The sequence below is a fragment of the Malaclemys terrapin genome, chromosome 4 (assembly GCF_027887155.1).
Source record: "Malaclemys terrapin pileata isolate rMalTer1 chromosome 4, rMalTer1.hap1, whole genome shotgun sequence".
Classification (NCBI taxonomy): domain Eukaryota; kingdom Metazoa; phylum Chordata; order Testudines; family Emydidae; genus Malaclemys; species Malaclemys terrapin.
This window is the reverse complement of record NC_071508.1, coordinates 48,896,529-48,917,237: the sequence shown is the minus strand read 5'-3', so window position 1 is coordinate 48,917,237 and position 20,709 is coordinate 48,896,529. Positions and strand designations below refer to the sequence as shown.

General features: G+C 44.0%; 1 protein-coding gene across 1 annotated transcript in view; it reads right to left on the bottom strand.

Moving 5' to 3' along the window:
- Positions 1-18,677, bottom strand: part of LOC128837230 (tesmin-like) — a 32,507-nt gene extending 13,830 nt beyond the window's left edge. Inside the window, exons 1-6 of the mRNA XM_054028220.1 lie at positions 18,634-18,677; positions 8,746-8,863; positions 6,494-6,552; positions 4,434-4,592; positions 3,737-3,857; positions 1,377-1,453 (exon numbers count right to left, since the gene is read on the bottom strand). Of these exons, the coding sequence (XP_053884195.1) occupies positions 1,377-1,453; positions 3,737-3,857; positions 4,434-4,592; positions 6,494-6,552; positions 8,746-8,863; positions 18,634-18,648 (549 nt within the window). The 5' untranslated portion in view covers positions 18,649-18,677. The remainder of the gene's footprint in view (positions 1-1,376; positions 1,454-3,736; positions 3,858-4,433; positions 4,593-6,493; positions 6,553-8,745; positions 8,864-18,633) is intronic.
- Positions 18,678-20,709: the final 2,032 nt, after the last annotated feature.

Here is a 20,709-nt window from a genome sequence, read left to right as displayed (position 1 = left end):
CGCCTGAGCCACAAATTCATCTGACACATTTCATTCAAATTAATATAATTCAAATCACACGTCATCACGTAATAACTTCCAGTCACTATTGGTTTGAACTCTATTTGTACTGATAGACTAGAAATCCAGGGCTTTCTATCTTCTTATCAGGCTTCGGTCCCATTGTTTTATTTAAACTATCACACTGTTCCAACAACTACCGCGGTGATAATAGATAAATAACAAGGATAACAACCTGAATACTTATAAAGCATAATAACAATGAACATTTTAAGTCCTAACCAGGGTGAGTAGAGGAGAAGTACTGAAGTACAACGGAGGATGCTTGCCAGAGTGCTTACAATGGCAGAAAAAATTAATACCCAGCATATGTATTATGCATTGGGTTGTGATTGCTCCACTTCAAAATTTGACATTTTAAACAAACACTCACAAACGCACACAGAAGGCAAAAGTGAGTTTTAATTCCAAAACCATTTCATATTTTATATATGGTGGGAATTTCTTCCAATTATGGCTCAATCCCCCAAGGTGCTGACCACCTTCAACTCTGACAGATTTGAATGGGAGTTGAAGGGTAATTGGCACCTCACAAGTGTGAATTTTCAGACTGCTATTCTTAGCTCATGTTCTCTCTTCAAAGCTTCTGGATGAAGAGTTTCCGCCTTTCCAGGCAAAAATCAGGAAGTTGTGATTTCATTTACAAACAGAAACAAGTCTCTAATGCCTTGTCTGTATGGTGTCACAGACTGGACTACAGGTATGTGATCTGTAGAGCACACTAAACTGTTGCTCTCTGACTACTCTGTGTAAATTCTGCTGACATGAACTAAAAGGTACCTAGTTCATATTGATGTATTCCTGTTTCAGACAGGACTATGTTAACTCAGAGTAGATAACTTTTAGATCATGAAAGCTAGAAGGGTCGAGTGGAACACTTCAAAAAGCTCTACAAATCACACACCGATAGTCCAGATTGTGGCACTGTGTAGACAACACCTGAAACAGTTTCCAATCATAACAGCTCATATATGAACTCCAAATTCAAGATCTTGATACTGTAATAATTACATTCTTGCTGAAAGGTATGTTCTTAACACTGGGTTCACCTTCATTCTTCCAAAAATGATATTGAAATCACAGGCCTCAATATATCTTATTGTACCACTGGATGCAGACCTAGCCAAGCGTTACAGCAACATGTACATAACAGCTAGAAATTTTGATTTATAGGGTCTTTACAGAATTTACAATGTGTTGGTTACTTCCCTAAGTCGAATGAATATCCCATTTTATGAATGAATGAGAAGCCTTAAGAGAAGAAATGACAGTATATTTACTTTTTTTTCTTTTTTTTTTTTTAAAGGCTTCCTCACCTGTTGTTCATTGAGATCCACTTTACCTGGAATTGGCAAAAATTGTCCCAGCAGAGATGTCATAGTGTTAGGCATATCTGATAAGAAAAAGTTTATATGAAGTTAATTGGATTGCTCATAGGTCATAAAGTTAAGCACATGCATAAGTGTTTTCAGGATCAAAGCCTAAACTTGTGGGAACAGATGTGCCATTTAGCATCTTTAAGCCTTTCTTTTATTTAAAAAAAAGACATTTCCGGAGTTCATCTTTCATCTCCGCTTCTTTGTCATAGATTAGCTTGGAACCAAACTCATGCTTCCCCCACAATAAATATTGTTAATGGAGGGCCCAGAAGATATCTCTCCAGAAACATTTCTTTTAAATTTGCAAAAGGGTTGCATTTGGGAATTAAATACACCTCTACCCCGATATAACGCGACCTGACATAACACGGATTCGGATATAAGGTGGCAAAGCAGTGCTCCGGGGGGGCGGGACTGCGTGCTCCGGCGGATCAAAGCAAGTTCAATATAACGCGGTTTCACCTATAACGCGGTAAGATTTTTTGGCTCCTGAGGACAGCGTTATATCGAGGTAGAGGTGTACTAAACAACTGCACACAGCCACCAAAGGCCATCACCAGTTGGTCAACAAGTTGACCATCAGAGGCCTTTACTCTTTGACCTTAAATGCATCAGAGTATGTTTAAAAATACTCCAAATCCAAATTTTATAGCCTAAAATACCTTTATAAATAAGTAACTGACAGAAACTTTCATTGTATTTATTTCGGACTCTTATTTTACAACTTTGAAAGTCAAAAGAATGCACTTGGAGCAGAAGTATTTGCCTATGAACAAGAAATTACAGCTAGAAAAATAAGGAGGAGGCCATAGCCCTAGAGGGGGTTTCTTTACATAGGTCCTGATTCAGCAATTCACTCAAGCACATGCTTAACTTGAAGTACGTGAACAGTCCCACTCACTTTAATTCATATTAATCCTCCACACCAGTTTGAAAAAAAAAAAGATTAGACTCTATGAGATTGACGAAATGAATCTTGCTATCTGAAATTAATTTATAGATGCCTTCTTGCAGATGTTGTAAGAAAAAATGGAGCTCAGAAAAAAGCTCAAATTGGAAACTTTTGGGGTCCATCGCTCTGGGACTTTAATGGACTTAATTTCTGGTTCTTCTAATACTGGGCCTCCCATTGCCCTCTGTTTTATACTATGAAGGTGAGTAAAATGGAAGAAAGTCTGGTCAAATGGGAGATAAAGACATATGGTAGTTCTCTGATATGATTTCACCATCCTCTCCTCTGGAGATATTGTGACTGTAATAGAATTTGGAATTTCAATATAAATATTTTCCTCATTTTGGATCTTTCAGATTTATCCTTGGTAAGGGCCTTGTTTGGCTTTTTTACACTATATCAAATATGTTGGGCATCTGCAGAATCTACCGAAGTCAATCAGGGTTGGAAATGCTCTGCACCTTGTGAAACTGAGCCTGTTAGTCATGTTTTTACAGTGCCTAACATAATCAGACCCTAATCTCAGATTGGTGCCCATTGGCTCTACTGCAATACAAACAACAGATAATACTAAAAACAACATGGAAGGAGACAATGGTAAGATGGCTCTTAAGAAAGTCATGCTGCTGGAGGAAAGAGAAGCTTACTAAAATGTTACCATTAAACTACATGCACATACAGCCAGGGCCGGCTCCAGGCACCAGCCCAGCAAGCAGGTGCTTGGGGCGGCCAAGGGGAAGGGGCGGCACGTTGGGCTCTTTGGCGGCAATTCGGCAGCGGGTCCGTCAGTTCCTCTCGGAGGGAAGGACCTGCCGCTGAATTGCCGCCTAAGAAGAAAGCGGCGCGGTGGAGCTGCCACCAATCGCGGTCGCGGCTTCTTTTTTATTTATTTTTTTTTTCCGCCACTTGGGGCGGCAAAAATCCTGGAGCCGGCCCTGCATACAGCATTGCTGTTGTAGATGAAAATCTTAATGCTAAATCCATGCCCCTTCAGCTGCTTTTTATTTTTGGAGAAAGAGTAACATTTGGTGGCAAGCTTGGGTAAATGCAAGTGGGTGTCATCCTTGAGAATGCGTGTGGCTTGGACAAACTGCTTCCTACTGAATGTAATCTGCTTATTAACATCATATGACCAATTCATTAATTTCAGCACATCTATTGTAGCATTCTTGTGGTCTTTTTGTGAAGTACCTAGCAGAAACCATAAAATAATAAAGAGTAATTGGTGGTAGTCCTGGCTCATCTCAGCACCAATGTTGCTTAGAAACACAAACACGTAGATACACATTAATGATTTGTGGCACAATGTCTGACACATTAGTTTAAATTTTCATTTTCTTTGTACCTGACTGAAGATAATTATGTTGGTTTTGATACTGGGGAACCAGATGAACTGTTTTCAGTTCTCTTGTGCCAGAATTGTTTATGCAGAGTATTTGAGTACCTCCTTTCAACTGGCAGATCACCTGAAATACACCATAAATGATTAGTTTTCATCTAAGGATAGTCATTCTAGGCACATAGATACAAAGTTTTTCACAAGAATACCTATCTGTCTGATTGCAGAATGCCATTGAACAGCTATGCTGCTGCTCCTCATCTCAGGTGGGAAGGATTTATAGCTTTCTAGACTCCCCAACCATGGAACTCTCCAGGACACATTCCAATTACTAGTGCTGTGTTCTGTGTTTAGGATTTGGTCCTCAAGACAGAAATATGGGTCTGCAATGGTGTTTCATTTTGTTCACCCAACTATAACTATAGAGCAAGCACCTCTTTTTGGTTGTAGCCAACTCCACAGCTTGCTTTGTTTCTAATGTTATATAGTAAATATAGACAAAATATAGTATAATTAAATATAAGCTCCTAGATCATGAGTTCTCTGGAACAGGGACTGCCTTCTCATTACTTGTCTGTATAGCACAGGCATAGTGGTCCCCTGACTGGGGCCTCTAGACTACTATAATACAAATAAATAAGCAAAAAATAAACATAATTTCCTTCAATGTGTACTGTTGCTGTCAGTTTCAAGAAGTAATTACCACTGGACTGGAATCTTTTCTGTGTGAACAGCTGGGGTCCTCCATTACATTTTGTGCAGTTAGTAACTTGCAGCTGGTTTCTCCTGCATTTGAATTCTGAAAAACTGCTTCCTTTTGGTTATTAGCCATATTACTAACAATTGCTTCTTTTACCTCCGCCTGAAAAAATAAATAGTTTCACATCTTAAAAGGAATACTTTAAATGCTACCCTAAATTGCAATGCCAGTAGGACAGGAGATGAAAATTTATAGCTGCATAAACAATGCATTTGAAAGCAAAAACTGTATTCAAACCTAATTTGGAGAATAGCTAGTTCTAAATGGTACAGCTTAGGCTGAATGATTTTCATTTAATATTCAAATGAAAATACTTCTAAAGAATAACAATGGGTAATGCACAAAGACATATTTTACAGTAACAAAGACGTTCCTTCCCTTCCTATACTGGCAATCATCAACTCAGTTCCACGCAGCCGTGGAGAAGCTAAGAGACTGCTTTAGCAAGTAATGTGAAACACATGAATTAATTATAAAATACACAATTTGAGCCCTATGGACCCAAGGGATTTAATTTAATTAACAACTGAGCAATAACATCAGGACTGGAACCTGACAGTTTAAGCAGCATTCCCATACTAAGTCATTTGTCACAGTGATTAGTGAGTAAACTTTGGTGGTACTCTTCTTCAAATGGGAATTGCTGCACCTTTACTCATTGGCAACACTATCCACCATAAAGCATTTGTCAAGCTGGTACATGGAAGAACTGTAGTACCCACTGCATAATGATCAAACCTCTGAATAAAGCCCTGATTCATTCAAAGCACACACTAAAGCACTCACCAGGAACCCCGGCACACCTTGTCCATGACAGTGTCCTAGGGATGTCTAGCAAAAAGTTCTCCAACCTGGAATTTCTTTGTTTTTATGGTTTCTCTTTTATAAACCTAGGAAATTACATTTAAAAAACCCGAACACAGTAAAAGAATGTTAGGGTTGCAAAGTGAAGCACTCCAACAGTAGGAATTGCCAGTGTTATAGTTGTACCTCAGCCTTAACTCTGCCCCTTTGTATGCATGCAACATAATACAGGCTCAGATGCTAAGTGACAGCTGAGGGGTTTTTGGCACAGCTCAGGATGAGATATGTGCAAAGGTAGCCATAAGCCACTTTTGTATTCTCTGACTGTACAAGGATGACTGGCCACAGTCCATGTGACTGCCTTAGGCAGAGGGGTAGCATAGAAGCTACTACACCACCCAAGATCCCCCTGGGCTGGGGAAATCCTTTGGGGGCAGGCAAGGCAGCTATAGTGCATTACATTATCAAATAAAATGCATCTGCAGGACTAGTGTCTCTTTTGGGCCCTGATTTAGCAAAGTACTTATGCATGTGCACTGCCTCACTGGGTACATCCATGTTGCCTGCAGACTGCCCACAGAAGCAAGTCTCCCAGCCCAGGATGAGACACTTGAGGAATTGAGGCTTGTGCTAGTGATCTAAAAAGAATTGTGCAGATAGTGCTTTGAAGTTGAGGCTTGGGTTGGAACTCAGGCTCTGAAGTCTACCCCCATCCCCAGGCTTCAGAGTCCGAGCTTCAGCCCGAACCATGAGATCTACACAGCCTACTTTCAGTGCAGTAGTGCAAGCTCCACTAACCTGAGTCTGTCAACCCAGACATACCCATTCTCTTCAATGACAGCTGCTGGTCCTCAGCACTTTTGAAAATCAGCCACCTACTTAGGTGCCTAGCAGCCTGATCCAAAACCCACTGAAGTCAATCAGAGTCTTTCCATTGACTTCAGTGGGTTTTAGGTTAGCCCCTAAATGAGGATTTAGGAGCCTAACTTTACAGCCAAGATTTTCATAAATGGATGTCTAATGTTCTCTTTTTTCTTTTGTATGTGGAATATGTAGGACTGCATTTGAAAAAACATTTTACCCTTTGGCAGTTTAGGTGATTCCCGTTTTCAATTTCTACAATATTTTGCCTGTAAGATCAAAAACAAAGAACAAAAACTTTCAGAAAAATAACAATAACATCTTAAAATCATACTTACAAGTTCATCACAGACAGGAGCACTAGTCTGAGGTAAAGTGCTGGTATCACTGCAAGGTTCTGTCACACAAAATGGAAGGTTTTTTAAACAAACAATGAGGACAATGGCAAACATTAGGAGATCTTTTATACTATAGGTCTAAGGAAAAAAGATTTGGACATCACAGGATTGCGTAGGACACTGACAAAAATTAAAACAAGCACTCTGAAAGTGCAGCTAAGCTGGCATAAAAATATTGATTATTCTCCACTAACAGACTTCCTGTCAGGAACGCTGGGAAATGAGACCCCAGTATTGAGCCAGCTTGATGTTTCTCAAAATAGCTGGGAAAAATTATACATTTCTCAGTGATGTTACGTTAATAAAGGCTAATGAATGTGCAACTTGCCACTGGAGGGATTCTAATACCCGATCACATGACAAATGGCTATGCGATACCTCATATATTAGAAGAAACAACTGGAGAACATGCCTTGTGGTCTGGCATCTATACAAGGGCAGCTTTGTCTTTTTGACACTGGCTCATGCTAGGACTGATGCAGAGCAGCACAATCGCAGGGGGAACTCCAAAAGGCAACGTTCTTCAAGGATGCACAATCCCTCCAAGAGGTTCCAGGCATGCATACTATAGGGAGCACACCCCCGGCATCACTGCTTACGAAGATGCAGCATGATCCTTTCTGCATATCTGTCCAGCTCTGTATATCTGGCTTTACTCCTGTCTCTTCCCTTACCCCTTTGGGATGGCTCGTAAGCAAGGAATACTGTTGCACACAGGGAGTGCAACTGTGCATGGCCCCTATGCAATGGTGTAAGGCTCCTTTTGCCCACCCCATCCCCTCTCCTTCCCTTGTACACCTGTGTATGGAAGGGCACAAAGTGGCCATTACTGAGCCCATGAGAAGAGAGCTCACTCCTACCTACTTGAACCTGGGCAATATCTTTTTAAAGGACCAGGGAGAAAACTATCCTTTAATTGAACTTTATATCTTCACTTTTCAAGATAACCATTGAGCTACGACAATTTTTTTGAACACATTCTCTTTCAAACTTCTTCAGCTTCCTTATGGACATCAAAGTAAATAGAGGTACATGGATAGAAACAATACTGCCTAGAAATTAAAAACAATTCCTTTCAACCTCCATGATGTAAAGCCCACATTATCACATAGCAAGATCAAAAGTCACAAAGCTAACGTGCAATCAGAAATCAGAGCCCTGGGGAACAATTCAGAGGATTGGTGATGGTATATCATACTTCTTACCTTTCAGTAACTGGTTCAAATTTGGGCCTTGTGAGTAATGACCAAAAATCATTCCCATTTAATAGCTGTTCAGTGGCTTATGTCACATGAGCTTGTGATTGCTGTCTTGTTTCTAATGTGTAAGCATCCACATTACAAATTCCCAATTACCAGTGGCACTCATTGCTGGCAGACTCAGCAGAGAGGTCAAGATCTAAAATAACCTGAAGACTGATAATCTCCCTCTCCCTAACTAGAGCAGCAGCTCCTCCTAGATTGGGGCTGAGGCACACTGATAAGGGAATGTGGAGAAGCTTGCACTGCTGTAACTGCTGCATGGATAAGGCTAAGATTTTGTCATGGTTATTTTTAGTAAAAGTCACAGACAGGTCATGGGCAATAAACAAAAATTCACGGAAGCCGTGACTGTCTGTGACTTTTGCTGCTGCGGCTCCATGGTTTCCTCTACCACCATGGTGGCTGGCAGCTGTGGGGTTCCCCCTCTGCCTGTGGCAGCTGGAAGCTGCAGGGGGGCCCCCTCCAACCACGGTGGCTGGGAGCTGAAGGGGGGCCAAATTTCCCAAAGAGAAAACTGGACACCCTTAGCCACTCGCCAAAGGCGCCCCCTACGCACCCTCCCGCGTGAGGCTGTCGCCTGTTGCTGGAACCCCAAGGGCCCATTCAGGAGGCTGTTGCCTGTCACTGGAACCTTACAGGGGGCCCCTGGGCCTGAGGCAGAGAATGTCATGGAGGTCTTTGGAAGTCACGGATTCTGTGACTTCGATGACCTCCATAACATAAACATAGCCTTATGCATGGATAAATAGAAGACTTCCATCTCCAATCCCATCACACTTTAATGAGTGCTAACAAAAAATTAACTTAGAGGAGAAAAACAAACTAGAAATCATACAGGGACAGTCAGTCATTTATACTGTCAGTTGTAGATGGGAGGAGACCAAATTAAAAAAATCAAACTCACAGTAGGTGACTTCTCCAAACACTTACCATTGGAGGTACCTGGCAAGGCTTGTGACTGTACACAACTATTAAGCATTCCTTTGAATTGGTCATAACAAATACAATTATTCCCACCAGTAACTGGATCTAGTAGAGGTCTGAATACCTAGAGAAAGAGAATATGTTTTCTTTCATTCATTTCTTTAACTTCAACACATTTATAGAAAAATTTAACTATTTGATTTCAATTGTGAAAAATCATAGCCATTTAGTTCAAAGTTTAAGAGAAGGTTGCTCAGCTTGTGCAGTAACTGAGGTTCTTCGAGGTGTGTGTCCCTGTGGGTGCTCCACTTCAGGTGTTGGTGCGTCCCAGTGCTATCAATCGGAGATTTTCAGTAGCAGTGTCTGGTCGGGGTGCGTGTGCGCAGTAGCAGTCTCGCAGTGCTGCTGGTGCCTCATCTAGCATGCTCAGGTCCCGACCCCTTCAGTTCCTTCTCTACCGTGGAGTGTTTAGCTCGTACTCTGAATTAGAGGGGAGGAGGGTGGGTAGTGGAGTACCCACAAGGAGACGCACATCTCAAAGAACCTCAGTTACTGCACAAGGTGAGTAACCTTCTCTTCTTCTTTGAGTGCTGTCCCTGTGGGTGCTCCACTTCAGTGAATGTAGAGCAGTGCTCTCATGAGGATGGAAAGGAATTCAGAGTTCAGTTTGTTGCTGAGGCTAGTACAGTGAGGCCTAGTCTTGTGTCTGAGCTTGAACTGAGAGTAATTGCGTAGTGATTTGTGAATGTGTGTTAAGAGGCCCAGGTGGCCACCCTGCAGATGTTTAGAATGGGCACATTGTGTAGGAATGCTATGGATGTAGATAAAGCTCTTGTTGAGTGGGTTCTGATGCCCGGAGGGGCTTCAGTGTTGTGCATGAATAGCACATATGGATACAGCTGGATATGCATTTCGGTAATCTTTGCGGAGATATAGCAGAGCCTCTGATCGTTCTGTTGTTGACACAAAGTCAAAAGTCAATTGGAAGAGCTTCGTTCCAAATAGATAAAATGCTAAGCGCATATCCAACGTGTGCAGGACCGCCTCTTGAGCGATAGTGTGTGGTTTTGTATGAAATGTAGTTAAGTGAATCAGTTGGTTGAGATGGAACAAGGAGAATATTTTGGGCATAAACTTAGGATGTGTTCTAAGTGTCACTTTATCCTTGAAGAATATTGTGTATTGTGGGTGAGCCACGAGAGCCCCTATTTTGCTGACTCTTCACACTGATATAATGGTGACCAGGAATGCCACTTTCATAGATAAGTGAAGTAATGAGCATGTGGCTAAGGGTTCGAATGGGGCTCTGGTTAGACTTCTGAGCACCAGATTTAAATCCCATACTGGCATGGGTTCTCAGATATCTAGATATATGTTCTATATGCCCGCGAGAAACTGCTTAGTAATCGGGTGAGCGAATATCGAAGTCCTGTCTACCTGTTGATGGAAGGCCGTGATGGCGGCAAGATGAACTCTATGTGAGCTCATAGTAAGCCCTGAGTTCTTTAGGGATAATAAATATTGCAAGATTAGTGGAAGTGGTGCCTTGCTTGCAGATATTTGTTTATTCTGGCACCATAGGAAGAATCTTTTCCATTTTTGGAGGTAAGTAGTACACGTGTTGTGATTCCTGCTGTTTATTAAGACTTGTTTTACATGTTCTGAGCAGGTTAGTTCGTCGTCTTGGTGCCATGAAGGAGCCACACCTTCAGGTGAAGTTTCTCTGGGTCTGGATGGAGGACTTGACTATCGTCCTGAGAGAGAAGATTCCATAGGCCAGGGAGAGTGAATGGTGTGCAGATCTCTGTGGGTGTCAGGTAAGGGAACCATGTCTGTCTGGGCCATGTTGGTACTATGAGTATTATTTTGGTCCTGTCGGTTTGTATTCTGTGTATTACTCTGGAGATTAGAGGTATTGATGGGAATGTGTACAAAAGGGGAGCGTTCCATTTGATGAGAAAAGTGTCCCCTAGGGATTGTGCCCCTAGTCCTGCTCGTGAGCAAAACTTTGGGCATTTCTTGTTTACTGATGTCGCGAACAGGTCTATGTGTGGGGATCCCCATATGTAAAATATGTGTTGTGTTATTTCGTCATTCAGTTCCCATTAGTGCTCTTGGGGAAACTGTCTGCTTAATGTGTCTGCCATCATGTTCAGTCGACCCGGGAGGTATGCTGCTGTAATAGTGATGTTGTGTTTTATGCACCAGTTCCATTGTTTTAAGGCCTCTGTGCATAAGGAGTGGGAACATGCTCCACCCTGTTGATTTATATAGAACATACACACAATGTTGTCCGTCAGAACCCTTATAATTTTGCCTCATATAAAAGGGAGGAAATGAAGGCACGTTTTGTGGAACGTGCGTAATTTGAGCACGGTTGATATATAAATGTGTTTCAGTGGGGACCACTTGCCTTGGACTGAATGTTGGTTTAGGTGAGCTCCCCATGCGATCAGTGAAGCATCTGTTGTGATTTGTATAGATGGTGGATCCTGTTGAAATGGGATGCCTGAGCAAACGTTTATTGGGTTTGTCCACTATCGTGTGTGAATGTAGAACCTCTGGGGTCGGTGTAAGTCTTTTGTTTAGGCTGTGCTTTCGTGGAATCTATACCGAGCTCAGCCATCCTTGAAGGCAGCGCATGTAGAGTCTGGGGTGTTTTACAACGAAAGTGGTAGCTGCCATATGTCTCAAGAGTTGTAGGCAGGTGTGTGCAGACACCCATGGGCTGTCTGAGACCACCCACATGAGGGAGGTCATTGCTGTGAATCGGGGTGATGCTTTAGCCTCCACTGAGTCCAGGTGTGCTCCTATGAAGTCCAAACATTGTACTGGAGTTAGGATAGATTTCTTTTAATTGATTTGTAGCACTAGGGAGTGAAAAAGAGAGATGGTTTCTCAAGTAATGTGTAATGTTTCTGTCAAGGTATGGCCTTTTAGCAGGCGATCATCTAAGTATGGGAATATCAATATTCCCTGTCTGCGCAAATAAGCAGCTACCACCGCTAGGGTTTTGGTAAAGACACATGGAGCGGTCAACAGTCCGAATGTCAGTATTCTGTATTGGAAGTGATCTTGTCCCACTGTGAATCATAGAAATCGTCTGTGAGCGGGATGGATGGCAATGTGAAAATAGGCATCTTGCAGGTCCAAGGTTTAGAACCAGTCACCTTCTTCCAGCGCAGGGATGATAGAGTTCAGTGTGACCATTTTGAATCTGTGGGTATGGACAAATTTGTTGAGTTTTCTGAGATCTAGTATGAGTTGCCAACATCCGTTTTTCTTTTTAGAGTCAGGAATTAATGGAAATAAAATCCCTGCCCTGTGTTGTGTTGGAACTTGTTCCACGGCCCCTAGTTGTAGAAGGTGATGTATTTCTTGTCTCAATAGGTGCTTGTGAGAAGGGTCCCTGAAGAGGAACGGGGACGAGGAGACGGGTAGGTGGGATGGAGGTAAAGGGGATGGTATAACCCATTCGAATGATCTCTAAAACCCAATGGTCCGTGGTGATAGAGGCCCACGGATGGTAAAATGGTCGAAGCTGATGACCAAAGTTTTGGATCGTTTGTTCCATTGGCGCTAACGGTAGGGGGAGGTCGGTCAGACCCTTGATCAATGTTTTAAAATTGTGTCTTGTTTGGTGGTGCTTGGGACGTTGCAACCTGGGATTGGGTAAGGCAATATCTCTGTGGTCTGTGCCTTTGTCTTTGATTGTCGTATGGTCTCTGCTGGCGTTGAGACGTGCTGTCTCTGTTACCATTGTAAGGCTGGTATCTGCATCTCCTGTTAGGGTGTGTGTAGATCCTGAGGATCCTCAGTGTGGCTTTCATGGAATGGAGGACCTCATCCGTCTTAGCGGAGAAGAGCTTGTCCCTGTCAAAGGGAAGGTCCTCTACCTTGGTCTGGAGTTCCCTTGGGATATCAGATGAGTGCAACCAGGATGCTCTGTGCATGATGATAGCTGTCACTGTTATGCATGCCACTGTGTCCACCACATTGAGGGATGTCTGGAGCGCTGTTCTAGCAATACGTTGTCCCTCATTGACAATGGCATGGAATTGGTCTCTTTTTTCCTCTGGAATTTCCTGGATGAAATCATTTTTATATAATTCAGTTTTATATAATTATCATGATCGTACACAGTGTGTAATTGGCTGTGTGGAATTCAAGAGTCGCAGAAGAGTAAACTTTTTGCCCCAAGAGGTCTAGTCTCATCCAATCCTTGTCTTGTGGTGTGGATTTGAATTGAGGATATTTGCCCCACTGGTTGACCGCATCCACCACTAAGGAGTTAGGCTGTGGGTGTGAAAAAAAGGAAGTCCATGACTTTATTTGGCACATAGTATTTCCTGTCCATATGCTTATGGGTTGGGGGGATGGTGGCAGGTGTTTGCCACACCGTTTCTAAAGGTTCCATCAGAGCGTCCTTTATGGACAAAGCTATTTTTGTTGTTGATGAAGTGTGTCGGATCTTGAGGAGTTGGTGTTGCGTCCCTGGTACCTCCTCAAGAAGAATATTTTGGCTCTATGCCACCCACCGGAATAACTCCTAAAAGTGTTTGAAATCATCTGTACTAGTGGGAGGCGGGGGCATAACTGCCTCATCAGTGGAAACAGGAGTTGTGATCAGGGGATGTTTAATTTTCTGTTGTCTCATCCCTGTCTTCCTCCACCTCCTCTGTCACCTCAGAGGGCTCGGGTACCGATGTCATTACAGAGCGCATGGGTTTCCTGTGGGAAGTGGGAGGTCTGTGAAATTGAGACCTGTAGGCTGCCCATGGGTCCCATTGTGGCCATTGAATCGGAAATGGAATGGGAGGGCACATCCATGGATTAGTGAGCCGGGGGGGGGGGGAGAAGTCCCTGGTGCTCTGTTCCCTGGGTCTATAACGAGGTTCCTGCTGGGGAGGAGTGTCCAGATGAGAAAACTGCCTCCTCCATGTTGTCCTCCTCATCACTCAAAAAATGTGGAGCACCAGGAGATTCTGGTTGGTCCAGTGCAGTCAGTAATGGCAAGCAGGCAGTGCCGAACAGTGGAGATCTGGGAACAGAGAACACTTCCATATCTGACAAGTGCATAAGGGGGATTGGTACCGTTGTATGCGGTGCTGTATCCTTCTGTGTTGCCATCCTAGATGGAAGTGAGCCCAGTGCCGACCCTTTGTGTGTAGCCTTCTTCGGTGCCGATGAGCTTGATGCTGGAGGGGGAGCCATCACAGGTGGTTGAGGTTGTGGTACTGTGCCCTTTGTAGGGGTAGTCGGAGCTGTGGAGCAGGAAGTCTCTTTGTGCCTGCTACTTGACTCCTTTCTCCTGCCGGCAGAGGTCATGGAGCGGACGGTATCAGAGGTGCCCGATGCATCAATAGTGCTCATTCTGGAGAAGGTCGGCACCATGGGGAGCGATCTCGCTGGAGACCATTCTTTTTTAACAGTTCTTGGCTTGGTGGAGACATGACCCTTTTCCTCGATTTTGTAGAGGAGTTGGCACTTAGTCTGTCCATGGAGGATGAGCTGCAGAGTCCCTTGTTGCGAGTTGTCCAGGGCCCAATGTAGGAATGAGGGATTTCTCCATTAGAATAAGTTTAAAATAAAGATCTCTATCTCTCATTGCTCTCGCTTTGAGATTGTTGCAGTGAGCGCACTTCTGCAGTACGTGTGACTCACCTAAGCATCGGACATATAAGGAGTGGCCATCAGAAATTGGTATTGCGTCCTTACATGAAGTACATCTTTTAAATCCTGGGAAGCCAGGCATATTTATGAAAAAGGGGGATGGGAAAATGAAAGGTTTTTTTATGGCTATCTAACTAAGTTTAACTAATGCTAACTTTAACTATATTAATTAAAATAACAAATTACTAATAAAAAAGGGTAATAACTATGCTATCTAACTTAACCTAATGTTTTTGAAGGTTTTAGAGACATTGCTACCGGACTCTGTCTCAAGCCGAGGATGACTGAGAAGGAACTGCAGGGGTCGGGGTGTGTGTGAGCTAGATGAGGCACCGGCGGCACCGCGAGACTGCTACTGTACAGGTGCATCCTGACCAGACACTGCTACCGAAAATCTCAGATTGACTGTGCGATGGGTTGGGTCACAGAAACTCCCTGAAGACTGTCTCTAGATGTGCTGGGATACCACTGAGAACAAACCCCTCTGCCAGAAAAGGCTTCCCTCCACTCCCATCTTGCTGAGCTAGACACACCAGTTGGCTCCAGCACAGACCAAGAGGCTTGGCCATGCCCCCCTGCAGTTCACAGAAACTAAGATTCACTTGGCCCAGGAGTTTCTCAGTTAACAGGAACTTTCCCAGCATCCGGTATTCAATTTTTCTGGGAGCCTAAACCCCAAATAAATCTGTTTTACTCTGTATAAATCTGTCCATGAATGATTCAGCTTTTTGCAGGCCAAAGCCATTGTTTACATATTAGTTTGAACATTCCCAGGAAAGCTCAGATGTGGATGGGCGTCTCCCAAAGTCCATTGTCAGATAAGTGTTTCTTGATTGGGCACTTACTGAGACTAGTCCTTTCTCAAGAAGCTGACCAAATCCTTCACTGAGGCTACTTAGAATCAAACACATTGAGATACAAGTACATAGCCAATACTCATAACTTCAAATACAAAAATGATACACACACACACAGATAGAATAATCATAACCAGAAAACTACAACGTTTCCATAGACACACCACTTGACCTCCTCTGTACAAGACCTGGTGCCATTATAGGACCCTGGTTGCAACAATGATCTATACAGTCACGGTTCATGTCAGTAACATCACAGATGGGACACACTGACACCTGAAGTGGAGCACCCACAGGAACAGCACTCGAAGAAGAAGATTTGGTTATCCAAAAACCTGATTTACAATTACCTTGAAATTTAGGGGTGACATGGTGCACTGGTGCAATTGCTACTGGAATATTATGTCCAGTTGTGATGTCCAAAACCCCAAAAGGATACTGATTAAATTGGAGAGCCATCGATGGGACAGGAGAATGATTAAAGGATTAAATTAAATTAATGGAGATATCCCATCTCCTAGAACTGGAAGGGACCTTGAAAGGTCATCGAGTCCAGCCCCCTGCCTTCACTAGCAGGACCAAGTATTGATTTTGCCCCAGATTCCCAAGTGGCCCCCTCAAGGATTGAACTCACAACCCTGGGTTTAGCAGGCCAATGCTCAAACCACTGAGCTATCCCGCCCCCCCATGATTGGAAAACATGCTTTACAGACTCAATGAGCTCAGTCTGCTAAGTTTAACCAAAAGAAAAAAAAGGCCAAGGGTGACTTGATCACAATCTATAAATACCTACATGGGGAACAAAATTTTGATATAGGGCTCTTCAGTCTAACAGACTGAACAAGATCCAATGGCTGGAAATGGAAGCTAGACAATTTAAAACTGGAAATAAGGTAAAAAAATTAAGTGAGTATAATTAATCATTGGAACGTCTTAGCAAGGGTTATGGTGAATTCTCCATCACTGACAATTTTAAATCAAGATAGGATTTTTTCTAAAAGATATGCTCTAGTTCAAATATGAATTAATTCAAGGAAGTCCAGTGGCCTGTGTTATACAGGTCAGAATAGATGACTACAGTGGTCTCTTCTGGCCTCACAGTCTATGCTTCTATTATATTTATATGATCTAGAGATAGTCAGAGAGCTGTATAAGACTGTTTCAATCTATCTAGTACTAGTAGATACTAAAATAAAACCTTGTGAAAGAAAGCTGAACACACTACTACTGTTTTCTTGTTCACGAACATATCTTTGTATTTTAAATGCAGGGCACTTACAATTGCATCATCTGTAATACCTGTTTTTTTTATTTGCAAATTTAAGTTATGAACAGAAATTACAACAAACACAGACTACCTGATCTGGAACTTCACAATCAGGTGATCAATTTAAGTTAAACAATGGTCCCTTTGAATATGTGTTAACTACTTGCGATAAACAATCTGTTCCACATAACTTTGTTAGACACTACGGGCATGGCTACACTTGCAGATGTAGAGCACTGTGAGTTAAACCAGCCCACAGAGAGAGAGAGCAGTAGGGAAAGCGCTGCAGTGTGTTCACACCTTCAGCTGCAAGCGCACTGGTGTGGCCACATTTGCGGCACTTGCAATGGCACTGGGAGTCGTGCATTATGGGCAGCTATCCCACAAAGCACCTCTTCCCATTCTGGCGCTGTGGCTTGTGGGAAGGGGGCAGGGGTACGTGGGGCATTCTGGGTCCTTTCCCAATGCCCTGTGATGCATCGCTTTGCATCAAAGCAATCCCTGTGCTTCCATCCACATCTGGCGCCCTCTTTCAACGTTTTTTGTACTGTGCGCTTTGTCTTCCCTTTTGGTCTGCGGGAATGGATCCCAAAGTGCTGAGGAATATGCTGATAGGTCTCGCCAGCACATCACGTTTGGCAGTCGAGTTACTCCTTAAGCTACAAACTGACAGTGAGGAGTCCGACAATGATGTCGACTCGCATAATGCATATGACATGAGATTGCTTGTGGCATTCACGGACATGCTCACCAGGGCCGACTCTAGGTTTTTTGCCACCCCAAGCAAAAAAAATTTTGGCTGCCCCCCGTCCCAGCCCTGGGCTCCTCGCAGCACCCCCCTGCTGCCCCAGGCCTGGGCTCTCCCCCCCCACCCACACCCCCTGCCACAGCAGCTCTGGGCTCCCTCATTCCTCCCCACCATTGACCCCCACACACACCTCCTGCCACCCCAGCCCTGGGCTCTCCCCCCCCCACCTGCACCCTCCTTCCGCTGCAGCCCTGGATCACTGGTAACTCGCTCCCACGGCAGGTCATTCAGCAGGAATTTTAGATGTGCACAGAACACAGACAGGATTCGTTCCCATATGGTTACAGAACTGCAGTAAAGTGGAACAATTTTCAGCTTGTGTGATTGGAGGATATCTGGATGCATATTATAAGACTGTCCTACATAAATGAGGAAAAGTTGAGGTGCCTTTATTATTCTTTTGTTCCACTCTTTCTTTCTATGGGGAATTTGCCAATGCAATATCACTGTATTACTTTTACACAAACAAACAAACAAACAAACAAACAAAAAAGGCAATGGCTGTTGAAAATAGCAATTCCAGTCCTAATAACCACTGGGAAGCATTTCTTGCTCAATTTTATCCTACTTTTTCTACAGCCAGTTACAGTGGATCAGTATATTTGATTTGAGAGAAATGAAGTAACAGCTGCCCAAACTGAGCTTGAGCACTCCTGAACTTTGAGGTGTTCAAATCTGGAAGGCAGGTGCTGGGGGGGAGGGGGCTGTGGCTCTGCGGGGGAGCACAGCAGCATGTATGCAGCAGTGTGTCTGGCGCTGCGCAGTGCCAGACACGCTGGTCTGAGTGGCACGGTAAGGGGGCTGGGGGGTTGGATGGGGTGGAGGTTCGGGGGGGACAGTCAGGGGCAGGGAGAAGGGGAGGTTAGATGGGTCAGGGGTTTGGGGGGGCAGTCAGGGGACAGGCAGCGGTTGGATAGGCATGGGAGTCCCAGGGGTTTGTCAGGGGACAGGTAGGGGGTGGGATCCTAGGACGGAAGTTGGGGGGGGGGTCTCAGGAGGGGGCAGTTGGGGACAAGGAGAAAGGAGGCTTAGATGGGATCCCAAGGGGCGGTTAGGAGCAGGGGTCCCAGGAAGGGGCAATCGGGGGACAAGGAGCAGCGGCGCTTAGATAGGGGGTGGGGTCCTGGGGGGCAGTTAGGGGCAGGGGTGATCAGGGGACAGGGAGCAGGAGGGGTTGGGGTTTCTGTGGGGGGCAGGCAGAGGGAGTGGATGGTGGCAGGGTGGGGCTACCCTCCCTCCCTGTGGAGTGTCCTATTTTTTTAATGTTAAAATATGGTATCCCTACTCACAGTGTAGCTCTCCATTCACAGCAGGCTGCAGAGTGAGGTCTCAGCTACTTCACTCTCTCCTCCTCTTTCCTGTTGGTAGTGGCCAAGGGAATGCTGGGAAATGGCCAAGGGAATGCTGGGAAATGTAGTTCTTTCCCTGCTCCAGGGCTGGCTCTATAGGCAGGGAGCTAACCAAGGAACTACAGCTCCCAGGGCCCTCTGTTGGTTCTCAGCTCCCAGGCTGGATCCCTGCCGGCCCTGCAAATGGGCTGCCCCAAGCACGTGCTTGCTTTGCTGGTGCCTAGAGCCACCCCTGATGCTCACCACCGTGGAATGCTGCTTTTGAGCTTGGGAAACAAGCACTGAGTGGTGGGATCACATCATCATGCATGTCTGGGATGACGAGCAGTGGCAGCAGAACTTTCGCATGAGAAAAGTCACTTTCGTGGGACTGTGATGAGCTCGCCCCCCACCCTATAGTGCAAGGACATGAGATTGAGAGCTGCCCTGACGGTGGAGAAGCAGGTGGTTATTGCAATCTGGAAGCTGGCAACTCCGATCAGTCGCTAACCAGTTTGGAGTGGGAAAGTCGACCATTAGAATTGTGTTGATGCAAGTTTGCAGGGCCATTAATTGCATCCTGCTCAGAAGAACTGTGACTCTCGGTAACATGCATGACATTGTGGCTGGCTTTGCACAAATGGGTTTCCCTAACTGCAGAGGGGCCATAGATGGGACGCATATTCCAATTCTGGCACCAGCCCACCTAGCCTCTGAGTACGTTAATTGGAAGGGGTATTTCTCTATGGTTCTCCAGGTGCTTGTGGATCACCGTGGGCGTTTCATTGACATTAACGCAGGCTGGCCTGGAAAGATGCATGACGCACACACCTTTTGGAACACTTGGCTGTTCAGGAAGCTGCAAGCTGGGACTTTCTTCCCATACCAGAAGATCACCGTAGGGGAAGTCAAAATGCCCATTGTGATCCTTGGAGACCCCGCTTACCCTTTAATGCCGTGGCTCATGAAATCCTACACAGGGAGTCTTGACAGCAGCAAGAAGCGGTTCAACAACAGGCTGAGTCGGTACAGAATGGCTTTGGAGTGTGCTTTACAAGTGCTGGTGTTTATCCGCAGCAATCCTGAATAGTTTACACCTCTTTTCATTCTAAAGAATAATAATAATAAAAAAACACCAAGGAAAAAGGCAGAAGGTATTTAAATTGGGAAATCAAAATTACAGTGACTGGTCTCAACCTGCAGCACTAAAAGCCAAGTACAAGACAAAGTATGCAACAAAAAACAGCTATGAGGAACTACCACCAACATCAGGAAAGGAACTTTGAAGTGATGTGGGATTGATTTTTTTTTTAAATCCAATTTTTCTAGTTTTAACATATTTCAATTTCTGGAGTTAGCATATATGTCAATAGTTTCTGGTAGAAAACGTGTGATATAACTCACTGAATCAGGTACATCATGAGATATGATTACAATACTAGCCCTATGAAGTTTGTGTCTTCATTGTGCATCTAATCAAATCAAGCTCCCTGAGAGATTATAGAACAAAAAAATCTAATCTTACTCTGTTTTTGTATTACTCTGCTTAGACAGCTATAAAAAGCAAGTCTTATTGAACTGATGAAAGAACTGGGAGCTTAACAGCTATTTTAAGAGGCTGATAGATAGTGCAGTCAATGGCAATAGAAGATTTTAGTTACTAAATAAAACACTCATTTTCTAGATAGTCAAGCACATTCTGTCAGATTATTTCATACACCCAGTGTGCTATCTCAGAGTATGATAATTTGTCACTTCTTCCCTAGCCCTCTCCCATCATAGCATGGTGTACTATCCGAATAGGGTATTAGACAGCCTACTTGGTTTGGCATAAGAAGCTGCTAATACTTCTCCTGTTAGTTATTTGAGATAATGATAGCATTCAATAGAAGAAGAAGGGGAAGAGTGGCAAAGAGCGGGATAGAAAAACATGGGTGGCTGGAAAGGTGCACAGGGGGATGCAGGAAGAAAAACAGAAAGAAAAGGAGAAGTAACAGAGATCAGGAAAAACGGGGAGGAAAAATCAGATGTAGAAAT